We start from the raw sequence: 17439 nt of genomic DNA, 5'->3' as shown, positions 1-17439 counted from the left end.
TCTCCTTTTCCTGACGGAGATACAGTTACTTTGTTTAGCTTCTAGGCAAAGAGCTTACAAACTGTCTACAAATAGGTCCTCAGTCCAGAAAGCATCAAAAAGGAGCAGTGACCTACTCCAAGTGCTCTGCAGTGGTTTGAAGAAACAAACGTGAATCCCAGAAGCAGCTAGTGGAGTATAAGTGCTTAAACTAATGTGCCCTACAAAATTAGTTTGGGTGGGTGCAAGCTACAAGGATGCAGCTACACTGTCACTGTCTCCAGGCACACTTCATTTGCTGTTAGCTGAACTATATTTGGACTACTTTCACTGCTAAATGTACAGCATGTCCTGTGTTTGTAGAGTCCTTAGCAAAATGGGACCCTGCTCTTGACTGACCTCTAGACTGCACAGTGATACTAATAATAAATACCAGGGAAATAAATGATGACTCAACACATTAGATGTATTTCCTCCAGTATGAAAGAGCAATATGAATATGTACACCAGCACACTGTAAGCAGATTCTGATGTATGCTGTATATTTTTAGCACAATGGCCTTGCTCCAGACATTTTTGACAACATCTCTACTGTCTTTCATCATTTTGCAGTGGAGTTATGTAGGGTACTCTAGATTCGAGGTAGCTGTGGTCTAGTGTTAAAATTAAAGTTGTATAAAAATATAGTTTAGTAGCACCCTTTAGACAACTGCTGTGCAAACAATCATTTGTTAGAAAAAATAAATGACGGAATAGATGGCACAAATAACTTTTGTCCCAGTGTTCATATGTTGTGCTGCAAAATAAAAAAGTCTAGAGGAGAAATTCAGTTCCTCTGCTGCCTATTTTCTATGCTTTACTGTTTATAAATAATTGGTTTTATAAAAACTAATAAGAATATTTAGAATTCCATTGCTGTCCCTCTTATGATAAACTTCTGCAAAAAACAGAAGTAAATTCAAGTAAATTCAGATGTGATACAGGGCTCAGCAAAAAGTTAAATACTGGTACTGATTATAGCAATATTTCTTTTGACTTCATGTAAAGGGAAGTTATGGGACAGAAAATAATGAGATTGCTAAAAGAAGAATACTATTACTTTATTTAGCTGAGATCTAGTCAACATCTTAAATTTTCCTCATTCTCACTGTGTATTAAAATGGTGCTGAGAGATTCCAACCAGGAATTGGCATTAGGAAGACACTGTAAGATCTTCTCCAATTTTACACACAGTCAGAGCAGGAATAGAGAGAAAGGAATTAAATGTGGAGTAATTTTACAATGGGCCATAAAAATGCTGTTAAATCTGTGGGTGGCATTTGCTAACACCATAATCTGAACTGGGAGAACTGATGAGGAAAAGGAAAAAAAAGAAGAGCAAGGATGGCAAAAAGGAAGTGCATTTAGCAGGAAGTAAAATGAAACTGAAGTGACTATACCTAACTGATCAGTAAAAACATAATAATGTTGCAAAGAAAAGTACAGAAGGAAAAAAAATCATATGCTGATACTGTCAGTGCCTGATAATTCTTGCTGAAGCTGCCTCAGTAACTTCATGTGCCAACCTAAAGCATCAGACAGAAGAATAACTGCCTGTAACAACAATCTTGATTTGGTTCAAGGTGAAGCATGTGTGCTTTCTTTTATCTTCACCTGCCTTCAAATACAAAAAAAGATGCTGTCAACATCTGTGCCAGCATTTAAAATTATTCCTAGTAATAAACTTCTATTAGTCATCTTCAGATAACAGTACAGAGAAAAATCCAAACAAAAATGCAGGCATGATTAGAATTTCACGTACATAAAATTATGACTGTGATTTACAACATACTTTTCAGGCATAGGAGTAACGATATTCTCCCAAAACATCAAAGAGATCAAGAAAGCTCTCAGCAGAGACCAAAAAGAGTAGCTAAAAATGCCAAAAATTAATAAGACTTTTTATTTGGCTAGGAAAGAAGTTCGTAGATCTGGTGGACCTGCTAAGGGCATTGTGTGAGTAGATGTTGCTTGACATCCTGAGTGTTTTATCAAGACTGCTAACACATTTTCTTCCCTGGACTTAGAAGATACAGCTCATCTCATATGCAGGCAAACTGCTCCTGCAGTTTTGTTATTTTTTTTCTTTAGATGATAATTTTGGTATCTCACCATTAATTTGCCAAGCTCATTTAGTACTGTACTGAGGCAAGGCTATTTTGCATATTAGTATTCACTCTGCATCTTTAAGAAGGATGTTGTTAGTAAGCCCTGATGCCAGGAGTAGATGCTCTGCTCTCTGTCATGAATGATCAACCTGGGTACATGGTAAAGCATAGCCACTTGTTTGTGGAGTAGGCTGAAAGAAGTTTTGCCAACAGAGATATTTGAGTTGTTTGGAATTGCATTTAATCTTAAAAAATAATTAGTGTTGTCTTCTTTTTAATGCAACTCAAATCTATGGAAAGAGAATCATACCACACCTGTATGTGGTACATACAGGTGTATGTGGTATTTCAGCTGTAATTACTGTGCAAGGGTTAGAAGTCCCTGCATGTTCATTGGTTTTGTGTGGTGTCTGTTCATAAAAGCAGTAATGCCTCTCTCAGAAGCTACAGACCAGACCTCCTGAGCATTCCTTCAGTGCCCCCTTGTTAATAATTAAAAATAAAAAAGAAATGGGATAGAGTGCATGAAAAAAAGACTACCTGAGGTTTCACTGAAAAAGTTAGTTAGACTTGTGAGTAAAAAGAAACCTAAAAGATTGTTGGCCAAGCTGCTGTGAATGCTTTACATATTTTTATAAAACTATAGGCTGTGTATTCTTCTTCCAAAAAATGTTAATTTTGTGTGCAAACTCACAGCTTTGGAGAGATGAACACTCATAGGTTCAAACAGTGACTAAAGGCCCATGTACTGAAGACCAATCCATTAAGAACTGTTAAATGCAATGATGCCACCTCAGGATGTTTCTGGACCACAACTTCCCAGCCTTGGAAAGAATTTATGCTTGGCTGGTTTCCCTTCCTTCTTTCATGACAATTCTTAATGCTGAATCTTCATCCCGATGCTCACCCTTAAACAAACATCTCCTCCTTTTCAAATGAGACATCCCCAAATATATTTCTCTTCCTTCCCAAATAGATGGGGATTTGGAAACAAATGCAGGAGAAATCACAGAACAATAAATGAAGGGAAGTGACATCGAGTTGTGACAGAAAAAGTTACTGTGTACTAGGAAACATTTCTTCACAGAAAGGGTTGTCAGGCACTGTAACAGGCAAGTAATTGACTCTCCATTCCTATTCGTGGAGGTATTTAAAGGATCTGTAGATGTGGCATGTGGGGACATGGTTTAGTAGTGGACTTGGCAATGCTATATTTACAGTTGGACTCAATGGTTTTAAGGGTGTTTTCCAACCAAAATGATTTCATGATTCTATAAAAAAATTGAGATGAATGAGAAGAAATAGCACAGAGTACTCTCCATAGCAATGACCATTTGTGGAGCAAGAACTCTGATCTGACTCAACACGTCTGCTTTCAAGGTGTAGTTGTAAAGCCCTACCAAAGTTTTGCTTTTCTCGGGAATGGCAATACTTTGTTATTCCAAACAAATGGTTCTAGTGGAACAGGGTAAATAAACACTTCTCACAGTCTGCAACAGGCACGGCAAAATTAAAGCAAAATATCAAAATTGTGCTGTGAATCCCACTTGCTTTTGACAACAGGTAACTATGCAGCAGGAAAACAGGAACTGTAATCGAACAGGAAGTGTCACAGGAAATTTTTATGGGGTCCATAAATTTGCATGTACAGCAGTTGTGCTTTTTGTGCTCCCACGGTAATTTTTCGGTCTCCCTGCTGAAATGCAGATTTGGAAGTCAGAAGCACAGCAGCCGCTAGCTGCCAGAGTACCCCTGTGCTTTACAGACTGCGTTTGGATTCAGGCAGTTTTACTCAGGGCGGAGAGCCAGGGCACTCGAACACCCACTGGGGTGTCCTGTGTGGGCCAGGGATCGGGGCTGCTCAGCCGCCAGCACACTCACCCTCCCTCCTCCGGATGCGGCCCCAGCCCCCGCGGCTGGCGGCGGCTGCCTCGCTGGGACGGGGCGGGCCAAAACTCGGCGGCTGCTGCCCCGACGGGTGGGAGGGGAGGGAGGAGGTGCCGAAGGAGGAGCCGGAGGAGCGGGTAGGGCGGTGCTGCGCCGAGCGCGGCGGCTCGGGCCCGCCCCCGCCGTCTGGGGGCCGCCGCTCCGCCCCGCTCGCCCGCCCGGCCCGCGGCTGCCGGGAGCGGCTCCATGCGCTCGTGGCAGCAGTGCGCAGCCGCGGCGGAGCCCAGCCGGGAGGAGGAAGCGGCGCGCGGGGAGGGAGGCCGAGGCCGGCGGCGGTGGCGGCTCATGGCTCGGCGGGCGGGCGGGCGGCCGAGGCGTGCGGGCCGCTAGCGCTCCCCGAGGCGGCGGCTCCGGCGGGCGAGGGGGCGAGGCGCCGCCAGCCCCTCCTGCGGCGGCGGCGGCAGCTCCGGCTCCGTGTCGGGGGCGCGGCGGTGGCAGCTCCGGCTCCGCGCCGCCTCCCCGCAGGCGGGTGTTATGGCCCCTTGGGGGAGCGCGGAGGGCTCCCCGGCTTGGAGGTCAGCGCAACTCCTGCTCCTCGTCGTCTCCTGCTGCGGTAGGTACCAGGCAGTGACGCCGCCCGTCCGCCTCCGGCTCGCGGGCCGGGAGGCGGCCGCGGGGGAGGGGGAACAAAGCGGCCTCTCTCCCGGCCGGCCGCGGAGGGGTCCCTGGTGCCTCTCAGGACCGCCGCCACGGCCGGCTGGTGTCCCCGTACTTCCCTTCTCTGCCCTCAGCCCTGTCTTCTCCTTCGAACTCGACTGCTCCAAAATTCGCTCCGGGTTTTTTTTGTTTGTTTTGTTTGGGGTTTTTTGTGTGTTGTAAATTTATTTATTATTTGTGGGGGTGGACGGAATTCTCCTCTGGGAAGTCCTTAAAACTGCGGCCGGGATTCTGGGATTTGGCCCAGCTGCCCTGGGCTTGCTCGCCCGCAGATGTGCGGTGCCGGGAACTCCGGAGTTGGCGCGGGGCCGCACAAACAAGCCAGCCCCAAATCCTCTGAGTCACGAGTAATCGCTGCCTGTGGATAATAGGGATGGATGCTTGGGAGATGTTCCACGTCCGGCCAGGACGGACGAGGCCTGGTATCGAGGGCAGGGCGGCCCCTCCGGGCCGCGGAGTCGGGGGCTGGCACCGGTGATGAGTTTGTGACACATCAGCACAGGCCTGCAAGACCTTCCAGAGACCTTTGCTTCTGCTCAGCCTATCCGCAGTTCATACCCGAATAGGATTTCATTCCTGGATATAAACCTATCTTTAAAGCAGAGCTGCTAATGAAAAATATTTGTGTAAATGTACTGAGGTTGGTTTTTACAGTGTAAAGGTGGCCCAGTAACACATGACAGATCAAAACCACAGATGCTTGACAAAGAGAGTCGTCTCATGTTTTCTCAGGGAGTTGTGTTTGTTTTATGAAGTCGAGCATAGGTTGTGTCCATGGGCCTCAAGCAGGAGAAGCAGCCTTTGGCACAGAGCTGGGCATGTGCCTTGCCCTGAGGAGGACAGCGACAGGGGCCCTGCTTCAGCAGTTCCTGAAGTAGATGCCTTTGCTCTAAACAAACGATTGAACATAAGAAACTGGAATCTCTTTCACTGTTCAAAAAGCAAGCTTGTATTTGGAACATTAAGATATTTCAGATTTGCCTTTGCAAAGTGTTTTGTCCAGCACATGCCTGTGCTGTAACAATCAGTCCAAACTCTAAAAATGTAGATGTACTACATAAACTTGTAGGATTGTTTCCCATTTCATATTTACATGAGAAGAAGAGTAAGGAAGGTTTATTCAGACAGAGCTACAACTATGCCAGTACCCGTAACCAAATAGATACACTGGTAAAGTTTAATTTTTGAGTGGGTATATTTGCATGAACAGAGTGGGGTACTGACCAGTCTGAAATGCATATTAAGTAAAGCAAAAAAAATTCATGTCAAAAGGTAAACTACAAACGCAACTGAAAGGGAGTTAGCTAATGGTGGAGCAGGAAGTGGTAGCAAAAATCTCAAGTTTCGATATATTAAGCTGTTTTTCTGTTTGCATACTTAATGTACTTAAAAAATTAATTTCTGTGAAAAGGTTTTTTAACAAACTCAATGTTATGGTTTTATTATACTCATCACAGAATTGAAATTAAAAGTCAAAATCATAATTGTGATATTCCTCGTCAGCCTGACCTAAGTAAAACTTTTCAGACTGTGATACTGTAACTTAGGTGTTACTGTCAGCATTTGCCTTACAAAAGCTTAAATCACAAGCATAATCTTTGGTTAGAGAAAAACCAACCAAATTAAATTGTTTCTGGATAACGCTATTCATAGACCTCTAATCAAGACTTTTGAAAGTTCAGCCAAGGAGGCTTCATAAGTTTCTTCTGCCTTGCTAAGAAACACATCACCATCCATTAGTGCCACTGACTGGAAGAAGATGCTTCTGATTTTGATCAGCATGCTGTATCACTTCATCCTCATGAGGAATTAGTTTCTCTTAACAGTTTTTGTTAAAAATGTCTGAAGTTCTGACCAGTTTCACTGCTCAAAGGAAAGGAGCTTTATTGTCCCCTGGCTATAGAATCTGAAACAAAAGCGAGCATTTATTGTGTAGCTTTCTCTAGCTTTCACTTTGATTTCTCCCATTTATTTATTTTGGGAGAAAAAAGTGAGACTGGGAACTATGTCCTATTAAAGCATTTTAACTTCCTGTACAACTGCTTTTAGCTCTTCCAAACTGATTTAGTATTGACATGAATTTGATCAAGACTGCTGTCAGCATAGCTCTGAACTGTAATGTTGATGCTGAGCAGGGCCTTGCAGATATCATTATGTTAAGGCTTTGAATACAGTAGGCAGTACCCAAGGTAAATGCTTGCCTGGGAAAGCAATGGTGCATCACTTCAGTTGCCTTCCATTATGTAGTTGCACAGCTAAAATGTCTAGAATTTTCTGCTAATTAAAATGCTAAATTCACCAAGGTTGTTATGTGGGCATTGAGCTCTCCAGAGAATGTTTCTGTTTCCCTGTAGTTGGTGAATTTTTCAAACCTTCTTTCTGATGATGACTGTAATTATAAAAATTTGAGAAGGAGGAATACTGATGAGTGAAATATTGGAATAGCACTGACTAACAAGAATTACAGCTTGGTAGGACATTGGGCAACAGTATTTTTTGGTTTATATTTCCAGCCTTCCTGTTGGCCTTGAGAGTTTTCTACCCAAGAAGTAATTGATTTTATGTGTCTCTATATAATCCTAGCCTGGCTTTTACTGGGACAAATATTAAGACATTTCTGCTTATCTCAAAGGCCATAACAGTTACCTGAGTTTAAAACAGAACCATATGTTGTGCAAGTAATTATTTTAGGGGAAAAAATGTTGTTTGAGAAATCAGTCCTGTTCTTGAGGGAAGTATTTTTCAAACCAAAGTTCTGTGATTGATCCGCTGTAAATTAAGTAAATCTCGGAATCACAGAATCATGTAGGTTAGAATAGACCTTCAAGATCATAGAATCCAACTGCAAATCCAGCACTGCCAAGTCCATCATTAAACCACATCCCTGAATCTACATGTGTTTGAAGTACCTCCAGGGATGCTGATCTTATTTCTTTTTTTTGCTGTAACATGAGCTTCAGTTAGAGAATTGAATTTCTAATGTTACCACTTTGTTTGATATTTATTTAACTCTTGACAGGATGGTGGTTCATATCTGATTGGTACTGTGATGGAGCACTTTCAGGACCAGTTTGTGAGGGATTGGTGTTTAGAGCAGAGGCTGAGTTATGAAAAGTCTCCGAGGTGCTATAGTGCAGAAGCTAGGACATACCTTCCTTTGGAATTGAGTCTGGAAACATGGGTATTTGGCTTCTTCAGCTTTCTGGAAATTCAAATTTCATATAATCTTAACTATATTTGTCACCCAGATACATTAATTTGAATTTCCGTCGCACTGAGCAGAAGACTACAGGCAATTTCTATAAAGTTTTGTACAGGTGGTAGCAGTCAGTGCAGTGGTATAGTAGATGAATCTCCCTGCTTCTGACTTCCAGATGTAAATGTTTTTCAAAAAAATATTTACAGTAGTAGGACAGGGACACTAAAAGAGTTCCAAGGTAGAAATGGCAGCAGAGGTCAGTCTTAATTATCCTTATCTCTAGGTTGGTCTTTGGTTTGATGGGTACCCTTGGAAAGCACTAATGACTGAGGAACATTACTGGAGATCATAAAAGGATTATTCCCCAAACTTGTGATTGAAACAGTGTTTTATTGTTAGACTACTGAGACTACAGTGCTACTGATATAATTTTGCCCCGTTAAAGAAAAACATAGTACACTTATGTCAGCTTTAAAACATTTAATTTTGGATTAGAACCTTTCCAGGTTCTGTGCTACAGATGTTGCTGAAGTGATAACTATACTGTGTATATAACTCATTCTTCATTTGGTTCTAAGGGAAGACAAGTAAAATTGTCATGAAAGTTCACTTGTCATGACCCAAACTTTACTTGCGTGTCAGTTTGTTAATGACGGTATGAATGAGGAAGAATAAATAGTTTTTTGGGTTCATTCACCTTGTTTGAAATAACAGCCTGAATCATGTAAGCAGTTAAAGTCTGCCAGCCAGTTTATTCAATTTTCTAAAGAAGTTGAACTCTAAAGCCAGAACAGACTGTCCTAAAGGAATCGCTTGACTTAGTAAATTATTGTGTTCTTGAATGTCAGTCTTTAGTGATGTTTTGTGATATACTGAACAGATATATTTTGCTAAGCTGTAAATTATATTATTGGCAAAACCACTGCATTTAATTTATTAGAACAGTTTTGTAGTCCTTTAAGAGAACATGTCCTAATTTTAACACTGTAGAAATTTATGTTGTCTAATAAGTTAATTGTATGTCAACTTATTCAAGTATGTACACATTCAACTGACTGTTCATAGCCAATATTGCATCTATAGTCAAAATGTCTGTGAGGTCATGTGGATAATATTTAAAGCAACTTTCATTCAAGGGGAGAAAAAAAGCCCCATATCCTAAACAACTTCATAGCAAAATGTTTGAAAAGTGAATATAAGGTAGTTGATGTAATTGTTATTATGTGCTAAATGAGAATACTGTCAGCCAGAGAAAGAGCAGAGGTGTACTTGTAACCAGAATCATGACAGAAGCCATCTGACTCCATTCCTGTCATCAGAGCAGAGTATGTAATGAGGATGGCTTTTTCATCTGTTCTGTCATTGCTAGGAGAGGAAGATCTCTGCTGCATTGGTGTTGGAAGGACCCTACAGGTGAATCTATTTGATTCCTTTTCTTCAGTCACTGCTGTTTTAATATCAAAGAGATGTAAATTGTATCAGTATTATTTTCAACTAAGCACTAAATGTTTATTGTTTTGTACTTGGTCTGGCTAAAACTTAAAATTATTATCAGTATTGTGATTTGTTAGCAGATCTCAAATTTTTAAACTTTGTGCCTTTGGTGTATTAGGTACATTCCTTCACACATCATCTACCTTTTACCAGATTCCTCAAGTTTCCCAAGGTGTAGACATTATTTCCATACTTACTAAGTATAATTCACTAATTTCCTTACAGGTTTTTAAAAAATTCATGGGTACCGTTTGTACTGTGTAAATAGTGTGGTTTTGCTTTCTTAGATGTCTCTGCATTTTCTAGTTTTAGTGTTCCATTTATACTGTCCCAGATAGTTAATGATTATGTTAAAACACTGGAACAGCTGAGATACCTAGCTAGGCAGTAATTGAGAGAGTGTGAGTAATTGAGATTTGTTGACAGCCTGGGATGTTTTTAGAACATCTGTATGCATTTCAGAATTACTAGCTCTGGTGTTTTTGCAGTACCAGTTATTACTTGAGGTGTCTGTTGGTTGGCAAAATTGAGCCTCCATAGTTTTCATGGTTTTAAGAAAACACTGGGTACCAGTGCATGGATACTAAAAAATTTGGTTGTAGATTTGAGTTCCTGTGTTTATCTCCTCAGTAGAAATAAATGCTCAGAGTGGTTTATAGCAGGCTGTATGATACCATACTCTGAAGTATTGTGAAGTATTTGTGTTTTTCTAAGTTATTTTTTTGTTCCCTACACTTGATTTTTTGCTGCAGTTGTTACTTCACTGATGATTCATTATGCAAAGCTTTACAATTGCTTTGAAATATACACTATTGATTCTTGTGAGTATCTAAGTTAAAACTACTGAATTCAGCATAATTGGCAGATCAGTGCAAACACTTCAAAAACGCCCTAATCTAAGTTGTGGTTCGGACTTGTTTCTCTGAACAGCTGCTTTAAATTTGGATATACTGTTAACTTTTGGTACATTGTAATCATGGTAGTGATGTCTTCTTATCAAGGCTGGCATATTTAATAGCTATGTACTAGATTTTTTTTCCCTGTTATTCTGTTTGACACTGAATTTTAGGTTATGAGGGAATTTCTGTATATCTTTCTCAGCTATTTTGTGAGGTGCAACTTTTTGTAACTAGTCAGGAAGTTAGCAAGCACAAATAAGAGTCTCCCCAAAATTAAGAAAGCTTACAGGTAGAACATGTTTTGAAGGGGAGAAGGGAGTCACACAAAACCGTTTGGTTTAGTACCTTGAGTCAAGGTGGTCTCTCACTTAAGCATCTTGTGAGTTTTAGTACTTATGGGACTTTCCCAGTTATATTTATTTGGTCGTGGAATTTTTTGTTGAGCGAGAAAGCTCAACGTGGCCACACTCAGTAAATCATAAATTCCGCAAAGCAATGAAAGTGAACTACTTGTGTTTCTCTGTGAGGGGAAAGTACATTTGAACTAAAAATATCAAAACTGCATGTTTCACCCATGTGATTGTGTGTAATTCATGACTACCCTTTGCTTAACCTTGCAGATGTTTCCTCTGCTAAGTAGAAGCCCCTGGGACTGGCTGTGGGTAACCAGAGCAGACATGCAAAGTCAGTTGTAGCCATATAACAGTAGAATGATCCTCTAACAAGCAGTGTGAGCGCACTTTGGCGCGTGGTAAAAGTCTGTAATGAAGTTGCTTGTATTTAAAATTTAAGAAAAAATTAGTCTGCTGGAGGGTCTTGTATCTTGGTTTTATTACTCCAGCTTCATATGCATGTATTGGAAGATAGAGATAAGTCCCTCTGTAAGTACAGAAGGATTGTGAGAATAGTTATTTTGTGGAAAAAAAATAAGATTTTCTTCTAATTTATATCTAGTTTTACTAGAAATAATTTTGTTCTAGTCAATGATGCATCTTAAAAATTAATGATCCTACTCATTTAAGTAGCTGCTTCTTTAGAAAGAACTTTTCAATAACTGAAGGCAAGCAGTTTAGAACAGAAAGATGAAATCTTGTTTGATGTGCCTGGTAGGGGGAAGGCACATACATTCATATGCTCTGACTTCTAGATTTTAAGTGTATATGTATTTTCATAAGATTTTGCTTAATACCTTTTTTCCTATGTTTCACAAAGGGTATTATAATTCAATAAATTAGTATACCCTGCTAGGGTGTTTTCCTTCTATGAAATTGTATGGAGTAGCTCAAATAAAAGCTTGCATTAGGGATATTGTAGTAACTGGGACTGAGATAATGAATACATCACATGTAGTAAACAAATCCATATATATGTGCTTCTCTTTTGACATAGATTAAGTGGAGAATTTAACCTTCCCTTTCTTTATTTCCTGCACATAGAGTTCAACAGAGTAATTTTCAAACAGAGATTAATTTTAGAGTCCTAATGAAGGTGCTTTTTTTGTTTGTAATATTGTTGTGTTTACTATAAATAAATACAACAATATTACAAACAAAAAAAGCTCCTTCATATTAGTAAAGAATTACATTTTTCCATTTGCTGTCTTCTAGAGAAGTGCTTAGGGAGAGTGCAGAGGAATTTAACTCAAAATGTGTGTTTAAACAACATTGAAATGTTTGTAACTGGACTTGAGAGAATACATATTTCATTTTTTCCAATTTTTAATTTTTTAAAGATGTGGAGGAAGAACATATGTCCTTTCCATGATCTAAACATCAGTTAAAATTACCTGAGAGAGATTTCTACTCCTAGGTCTGGAAGATGAATGACATCAGACACATGACTCTTGATCACAGCAACTTACAGCTGGAAGCACTGACGGGGATGGATTTGGGTGTTTGTATAATTAGCAGGAATAGCTTCCCTTGTCAGGGCACCTCCCATTTGTCATGTTTCCTATCTACAGGTACTGAACAAGCAGTTGGTTCCATGGCTAAAGTTCAGCTGGTGTCTGTGGTTGGAGAGATTCATGATGACAGGAGAGCTGGAATGGCAAGGGAGGGAAAGATTGGGATGTCTTGTAAAGGCACATTCACAGCTAAAGGTGGCAGAACTGCTTTTGAGAGTAGAATGGGAGGCCAAGATGTCTACAAGAACAGCTGTTTTTTAAGTGGTTGAGCAAATAGAGGGGAGGAAAGGAACCATCCTTTTATTTTGAGGGTATTATGGTGGCTGAGTGAGCATCTAATCAGTCTAAGAGGTTACTCTTATGTGCAAGGAAAAAAAGGGTTTGAATACAGAAAGAGCTTGGAAATTGCTTGAGGTCTTGATCTCTGGCTATCCGAGTATTCTCAGGCAGAGGGGTATTATAGGAACATTAGGTTCCTGCATTTGACCTGTACTTTAGCAAATACGTGAATAAACAACTAGTAGAGATCTTTATACATTTTGTAATTCAGCAAATGGTTTTTGTCAATATTTTTAAGCTTCCTTTTTTGTGATCCCTTTTCTGGCTGATATGACATTTGGCATTTCTGCACTCCAGCAGGTTTACTGCAGGATGTGCCTGGGAGCTGCATGTTTATAGAGTCCAGTTACTAATAACCTACCTCCCTGTTGTTGCTCATCCAGCTAATGCTGTTTCCAGTGCCTGTTGCCTAGGTGTCATGTAGTTTGTCTCACTTCAATTCCAGATTTTAAATTACCTGTTGTGTCTGTCATCTATGCACATGGTAACAAAGCCTCAGTGGTATCACAGTTCTCATGCACATGACAATCCAATATACCACAGCTGAGTGATAATGTTAGTAACCTCTTTTTAGGTCCACAATACTAGCTTTCCAGTTTTCCTCATTTGTTGTGGAAATGTGGGATTATGCAGAGGCCTTTTGCCTTTACACTGTAGATGAGTAAGGCTTGAGGGAAAGAACTATACCTTTGGTGTCTTGTCATAATGAGGAGCACAGTCCACTTTCCCCACTGTCAGTTGGAATTGCAAAGCTTGGGTGTAGAACTGTAGTGGGCTGATTCTAACTGAATACCAGGCACCCACAAAAGCCGCTCTTTAACTCCCTTCTTCAACCTGACAGGGTAGAGAATGTATAACAAAGGACTAGTGGGTTGAGATAAGGTCCTTGAGAGAGCTCATTCACCAAATACTGTCATAGACCAAACAGACTCGAGTTAGAGATATTAAGTGGATTTAACAAAATTAGAGCAGGAAAATGAGAAGTAAAAACAGACCTTAAAACACCATCCCCCACCCTTCCCTCTTTCTTAGCTCTACCTCATCTCCACCAGTGGCACAGGGAGACAGGGAATAGGGGTTAGGTCAGTTCATCCCTGCTGCTGCTCAGGGAGAGGAGTCCTTCTGCTTCAGTGTAGGGTTCCTTGCATGAGAGACAGTTCTCCATGAACTTCTCCACTTCTCCATGGGCAGTAGTGGGAACTGCTGCATCATGGGCCATTCTTCCTTGGGGTGCAGTGCTTAAAGAGCAGCCTTCTCCAGCCGGATTCCTCACAGGGTCATAAGTCCTAGCAGGAAACCTTCTCCAGTGTGGACTTCTCTCTCAGTGGGGTTGCAGATCCCTGCCAGGAGCGTGCTCCAGCATGGGCCTCCCATGGTGTTACAGACTCCTCTCAACATCCACCTGCTGCAGTGTGGGTCTCCTCCACAGGTGCAGGTGGATCTCTGCATGCCTGTGGTCCTCCATGGACTGCAGGGGCACAGCTGCCTCACCACAGGCTGGCTGCACCGTGACCTGCTGAGGAATCTCCTGACTCTCCTGGACACAGTGGAAGCTTCCAGCAGATCTTGTGGGAAGCTAACTCCTGTAACCAACCCCCTGCTACCAAAACCTGGCTGTGTAAACCCAATATAGGTGCTTTTAAGGTTCATGAGGAGTTTTCCTGGAATAAGCAGTCCTAATTGTGCAGATTAGTAGGAGCAGCAGTGCAACTGTCCTGCACAATGATGACATCCTTCAAATCAAATCTGCCCAGAGAGTAAAGTTAAAGTCATTGCTGGGGAGTTGAGAGACATCCCTCACTCCTACAGAACAGAAAGTTTTATTGGTGCTTGATAGTGACTTTTTTTATTAATATCTTGAAATATTCAGCTGTACATCAGTCTTAAAATGTTAAGTAAAAGCATGGGAGCCAGGAATATGTATGTGAAAATTAAGTTAATAGGTCTGTGTTTGACTTCCTTTCACTAGTTTTCTGAAACCATCTGCATTTTGAAGCTTTACAAAGGAGGTCGATCTGAAGTCTGAGATAGCAGTTTAAAGTGTTGGTCGTGAAGGAATTCAGCATAAAATATAAAAGCTTTCAGAAATTATTGATGATTAAAATAAAGCTGAATTTAAGTTTTTAATCTGAGGTCTTACTGACCATACTGCACATTTGAGAGCCAATAAAGTGCTGGAAGTATCTAATTTGAAATAAACATGTGCAGTTTCTCAGGCATGTGTGTTGCTCAACTAAAATGATCACATCAAACAATTTTTTTTGAGGTTTTGAGGGAGATGGGTTACTGTGGTTGCAAGGAGGTCTGAACTAGCCTTAAACTTGTTTGAATGTGGTGTATAAATTACTGCTATGAACATAAGGATCATGGCATTAGATTCTTACTAAGCAACTCCCTTATGCCTGTACTGAAATACATCGTACTTTGATGTATTTTTGAAGTGTCTTGATGATACTTAAATTTATTTAGACAGGTAATCAGAGTTTGGTTTGCACTTTATAGAGTTCCACTGTCCTGGGAGTGCTTTTCTCCCAGATCTGGAAATGTGCTCTTAAACAGGAATGATATGTACTTAAATTAGCAATATACTTCATTATATAAAGGCAGATAAATAGGAATTTGAACATGTAGGCATTATGTCTGACATTGATCTTGTACTTGTCACCATACTGTGTCACATTTTTTGCTATTTTAAAATACAGTGCCTCCCTTTAAAAAGGCCGTAGGAGCAAGTGCTGAATTTTGTTATCAGGTTGGCTTTTAATAGAGTGAAATGTATGTAAAATGAAAGTATTTTTTACCCTTTATTTTACAGCTGAATTAATGCATTGAAACCTCCTCTTCCAGCTACATTTCCGAAAAAGGAAAGCCATAGCTGTTGGAACCTTAGAACCGTTTAGATGCAGAATAAAGTATCACCTGTTGTGGCATTTAAAAAACCCAAAGCATTTGGGACACTCTATAGTGATGAGGACAAGACCGACAGAAATGCCATCTGTGTGGCTGCCTTTAGCCACAGTAAGCATAATCAGTTACCTTCTGGGGACTGAACCAGCTCAAGTACTTTGAGTGAATACACAAATGTCTTGAGAAATCGCATTGTTTTGGTGCCCTAACACTGATGATCGCAGATTCCATCTAAAAGTTACCATGTAATGTCAGTTCTGAGCCTCTGAGTACTTCTGTAGATGATCCAGAAAGAAAAGGGAGTAAATAGTCAAGTGGATAACAATCAGAGTGAAGTATAAACAATGTAAGAATTTGCAAGTATGCTGTCTTCACAACATCTGCTTTATCACAAATATGCCTTACTCTTCAGTTATGTAATCTCTATCAACTTGACTTTTCTCCCTAATTTTAGAAAGTTGTACGTGTATCTACCATCAGTAACAGATGAAGAATAAAAAACTCTGGTACAATGAAATATTCCAGGTTTTCTTTATACTTGTTTCCCAGAACTGAACCTCTTCTTGAGATACCCTTTTTGTGTCTCAAAGAGCCAACACACAGCAAAGCCAATGCCCTTAAACTGTGACTTACTATTATTATTCATTAGACAAAGTTACCAGTAAGGAATTGTAAGGGATGTAATCTGCTTTCATCAATGCAAAAGTGTAACAATGCTTTTCATGTGCATTGAAAAGAATCTACATCCAAAAGAATACAACTGCCTGTCAAGTTTGGTAAATGGTATTAACATAAGAAAGTAATGTATTTTTCACTTAGCTCTTTTTCCAAAGCATTCTTCAACCCTTTCTTCAAAAAAACACTCTTTTTTTTTTTTTTTTCAGTCTTACACAGGTTGAATCTGAGTGTCCCGACAAATGGCTGTTGTTTCTTTCCCTAGTTGGCTGTTAACTTCTCATGTGATCTCTCTTTATAAAGGAGCATGTATGTACCTAGTGGTGACCTACTGGTACTGAGCTTTCTTCTCAAAAATAGGCTTACTCCAAAAGCATGCTATAAACTTCACTTACGTCTGAATTTACTGTGAATTTACATGTGACACAGTTGGTAGCAAACCTTCAGTAAATATTTTTGTTTTAATATATTCTTTGCATAATCTTCTAAAAGCCCTTTACTATCTAAATAAGGTTTAATTATTAAGATAGACTAATACTGACAGTATTCCTGTAAAGTATGTTGAGCAAGGTAGAAACTGAAGCACAGAAAATAAGTAGCTGTTTCATGGTTGTGCGTGCATAGAGTTTGTTACTCCACATTTCTGATCCTATACTGATTCTGTCGAGTGAACTGGGGAGTCTTGATTTGGTGTAATTTAAGGCAGTCAGTGTGGGAAAAGACAGGCTTATTAAAGGAATGCGAGGCAACAGGAGCACGACTTAATGATCTGAACTCCTCTGCAGAGAAGTCTCAATTCTCAGTGTAGGAAGATTAGTCTGGCCCTTAGAGGGAAGATAGAGAATGAAGAGTTGTCCTAAATTATTTAAATGCCAACAGCATCCTTCTGGGAAATACCCAGTTGCTGAGTTTTGTTATGGAAGTGGAAATAGGTTACTTTCAGAGCAGTGTCTGTTCTACTTTATTTAGAACTGCAGTTCTTATCCTTGTCTGGTTTTACAATTGTTACTAACAACTGATTTCCTCTCATCTGCACGTTAGAAACACAGTCTATTGTATAGTTCAGCTGTGTTTAAGTGAGTGGATGCAGAGTGCTTTAAGAGTTTTAGTGATGATCTGCTGCTGCCGCTTAAAGGGCTCCTTCAGACCACATACATTTTCTTGGAAGCAGAGGTAGAACATTCTTTATCATGGATTACTGTGTTCTTTGTGGAATCTGTTACACTTAGTAACAAATCTGCAATGAAACCTCTGTGTTGGAATATACACAGAAATGTTTTGCCAAACGTA

General features: G+C 40.3%; 1 protein-coding gene across 1 annotated transcript in view; it reads left to right on the top strand.

Annotated features, from left to right (window-relative positions):
• Nucleotides 1–4435: 4435 nt before the first annotated feature.
• Nucleotides 4436–17439, top strand: part of LRP12 (LDL receptor related protein 12) — a 49896-nt gene continuing 36892 nt past the window's right edge. The window contains exon 1 of the mRNA XM_030966844.1: nucleotides 4436–4626. Coding sequence (XP_030822704.1) covers nucleotides 4548–4626 — 79 coding nt within the window. The 5' untranslated portion in view covers nucleotides 4436–4547. The remainder of the gene's footprint in view (nucleotides 4627–17439) is intronic.

The sequence above is a fragment of the Camarhynchus parvulus genome, chromosome 2, assembly GCF_901933205.1.
Source record: "Camarhynchus parvulus chromosome 2, STF_HiC, whole genome shotgun sequence".
Lineage (NCBI taxonomy): Eukaryota > Metazoa > Chordata > Aves > Passeriformes > Thraupidae > Camarhynchus > Camarhynchus parvulus.
Note: the sequence above shows the minus strand (reverse complement) of the source record. Positions and strands in the feature narration are given on the sequence as shown.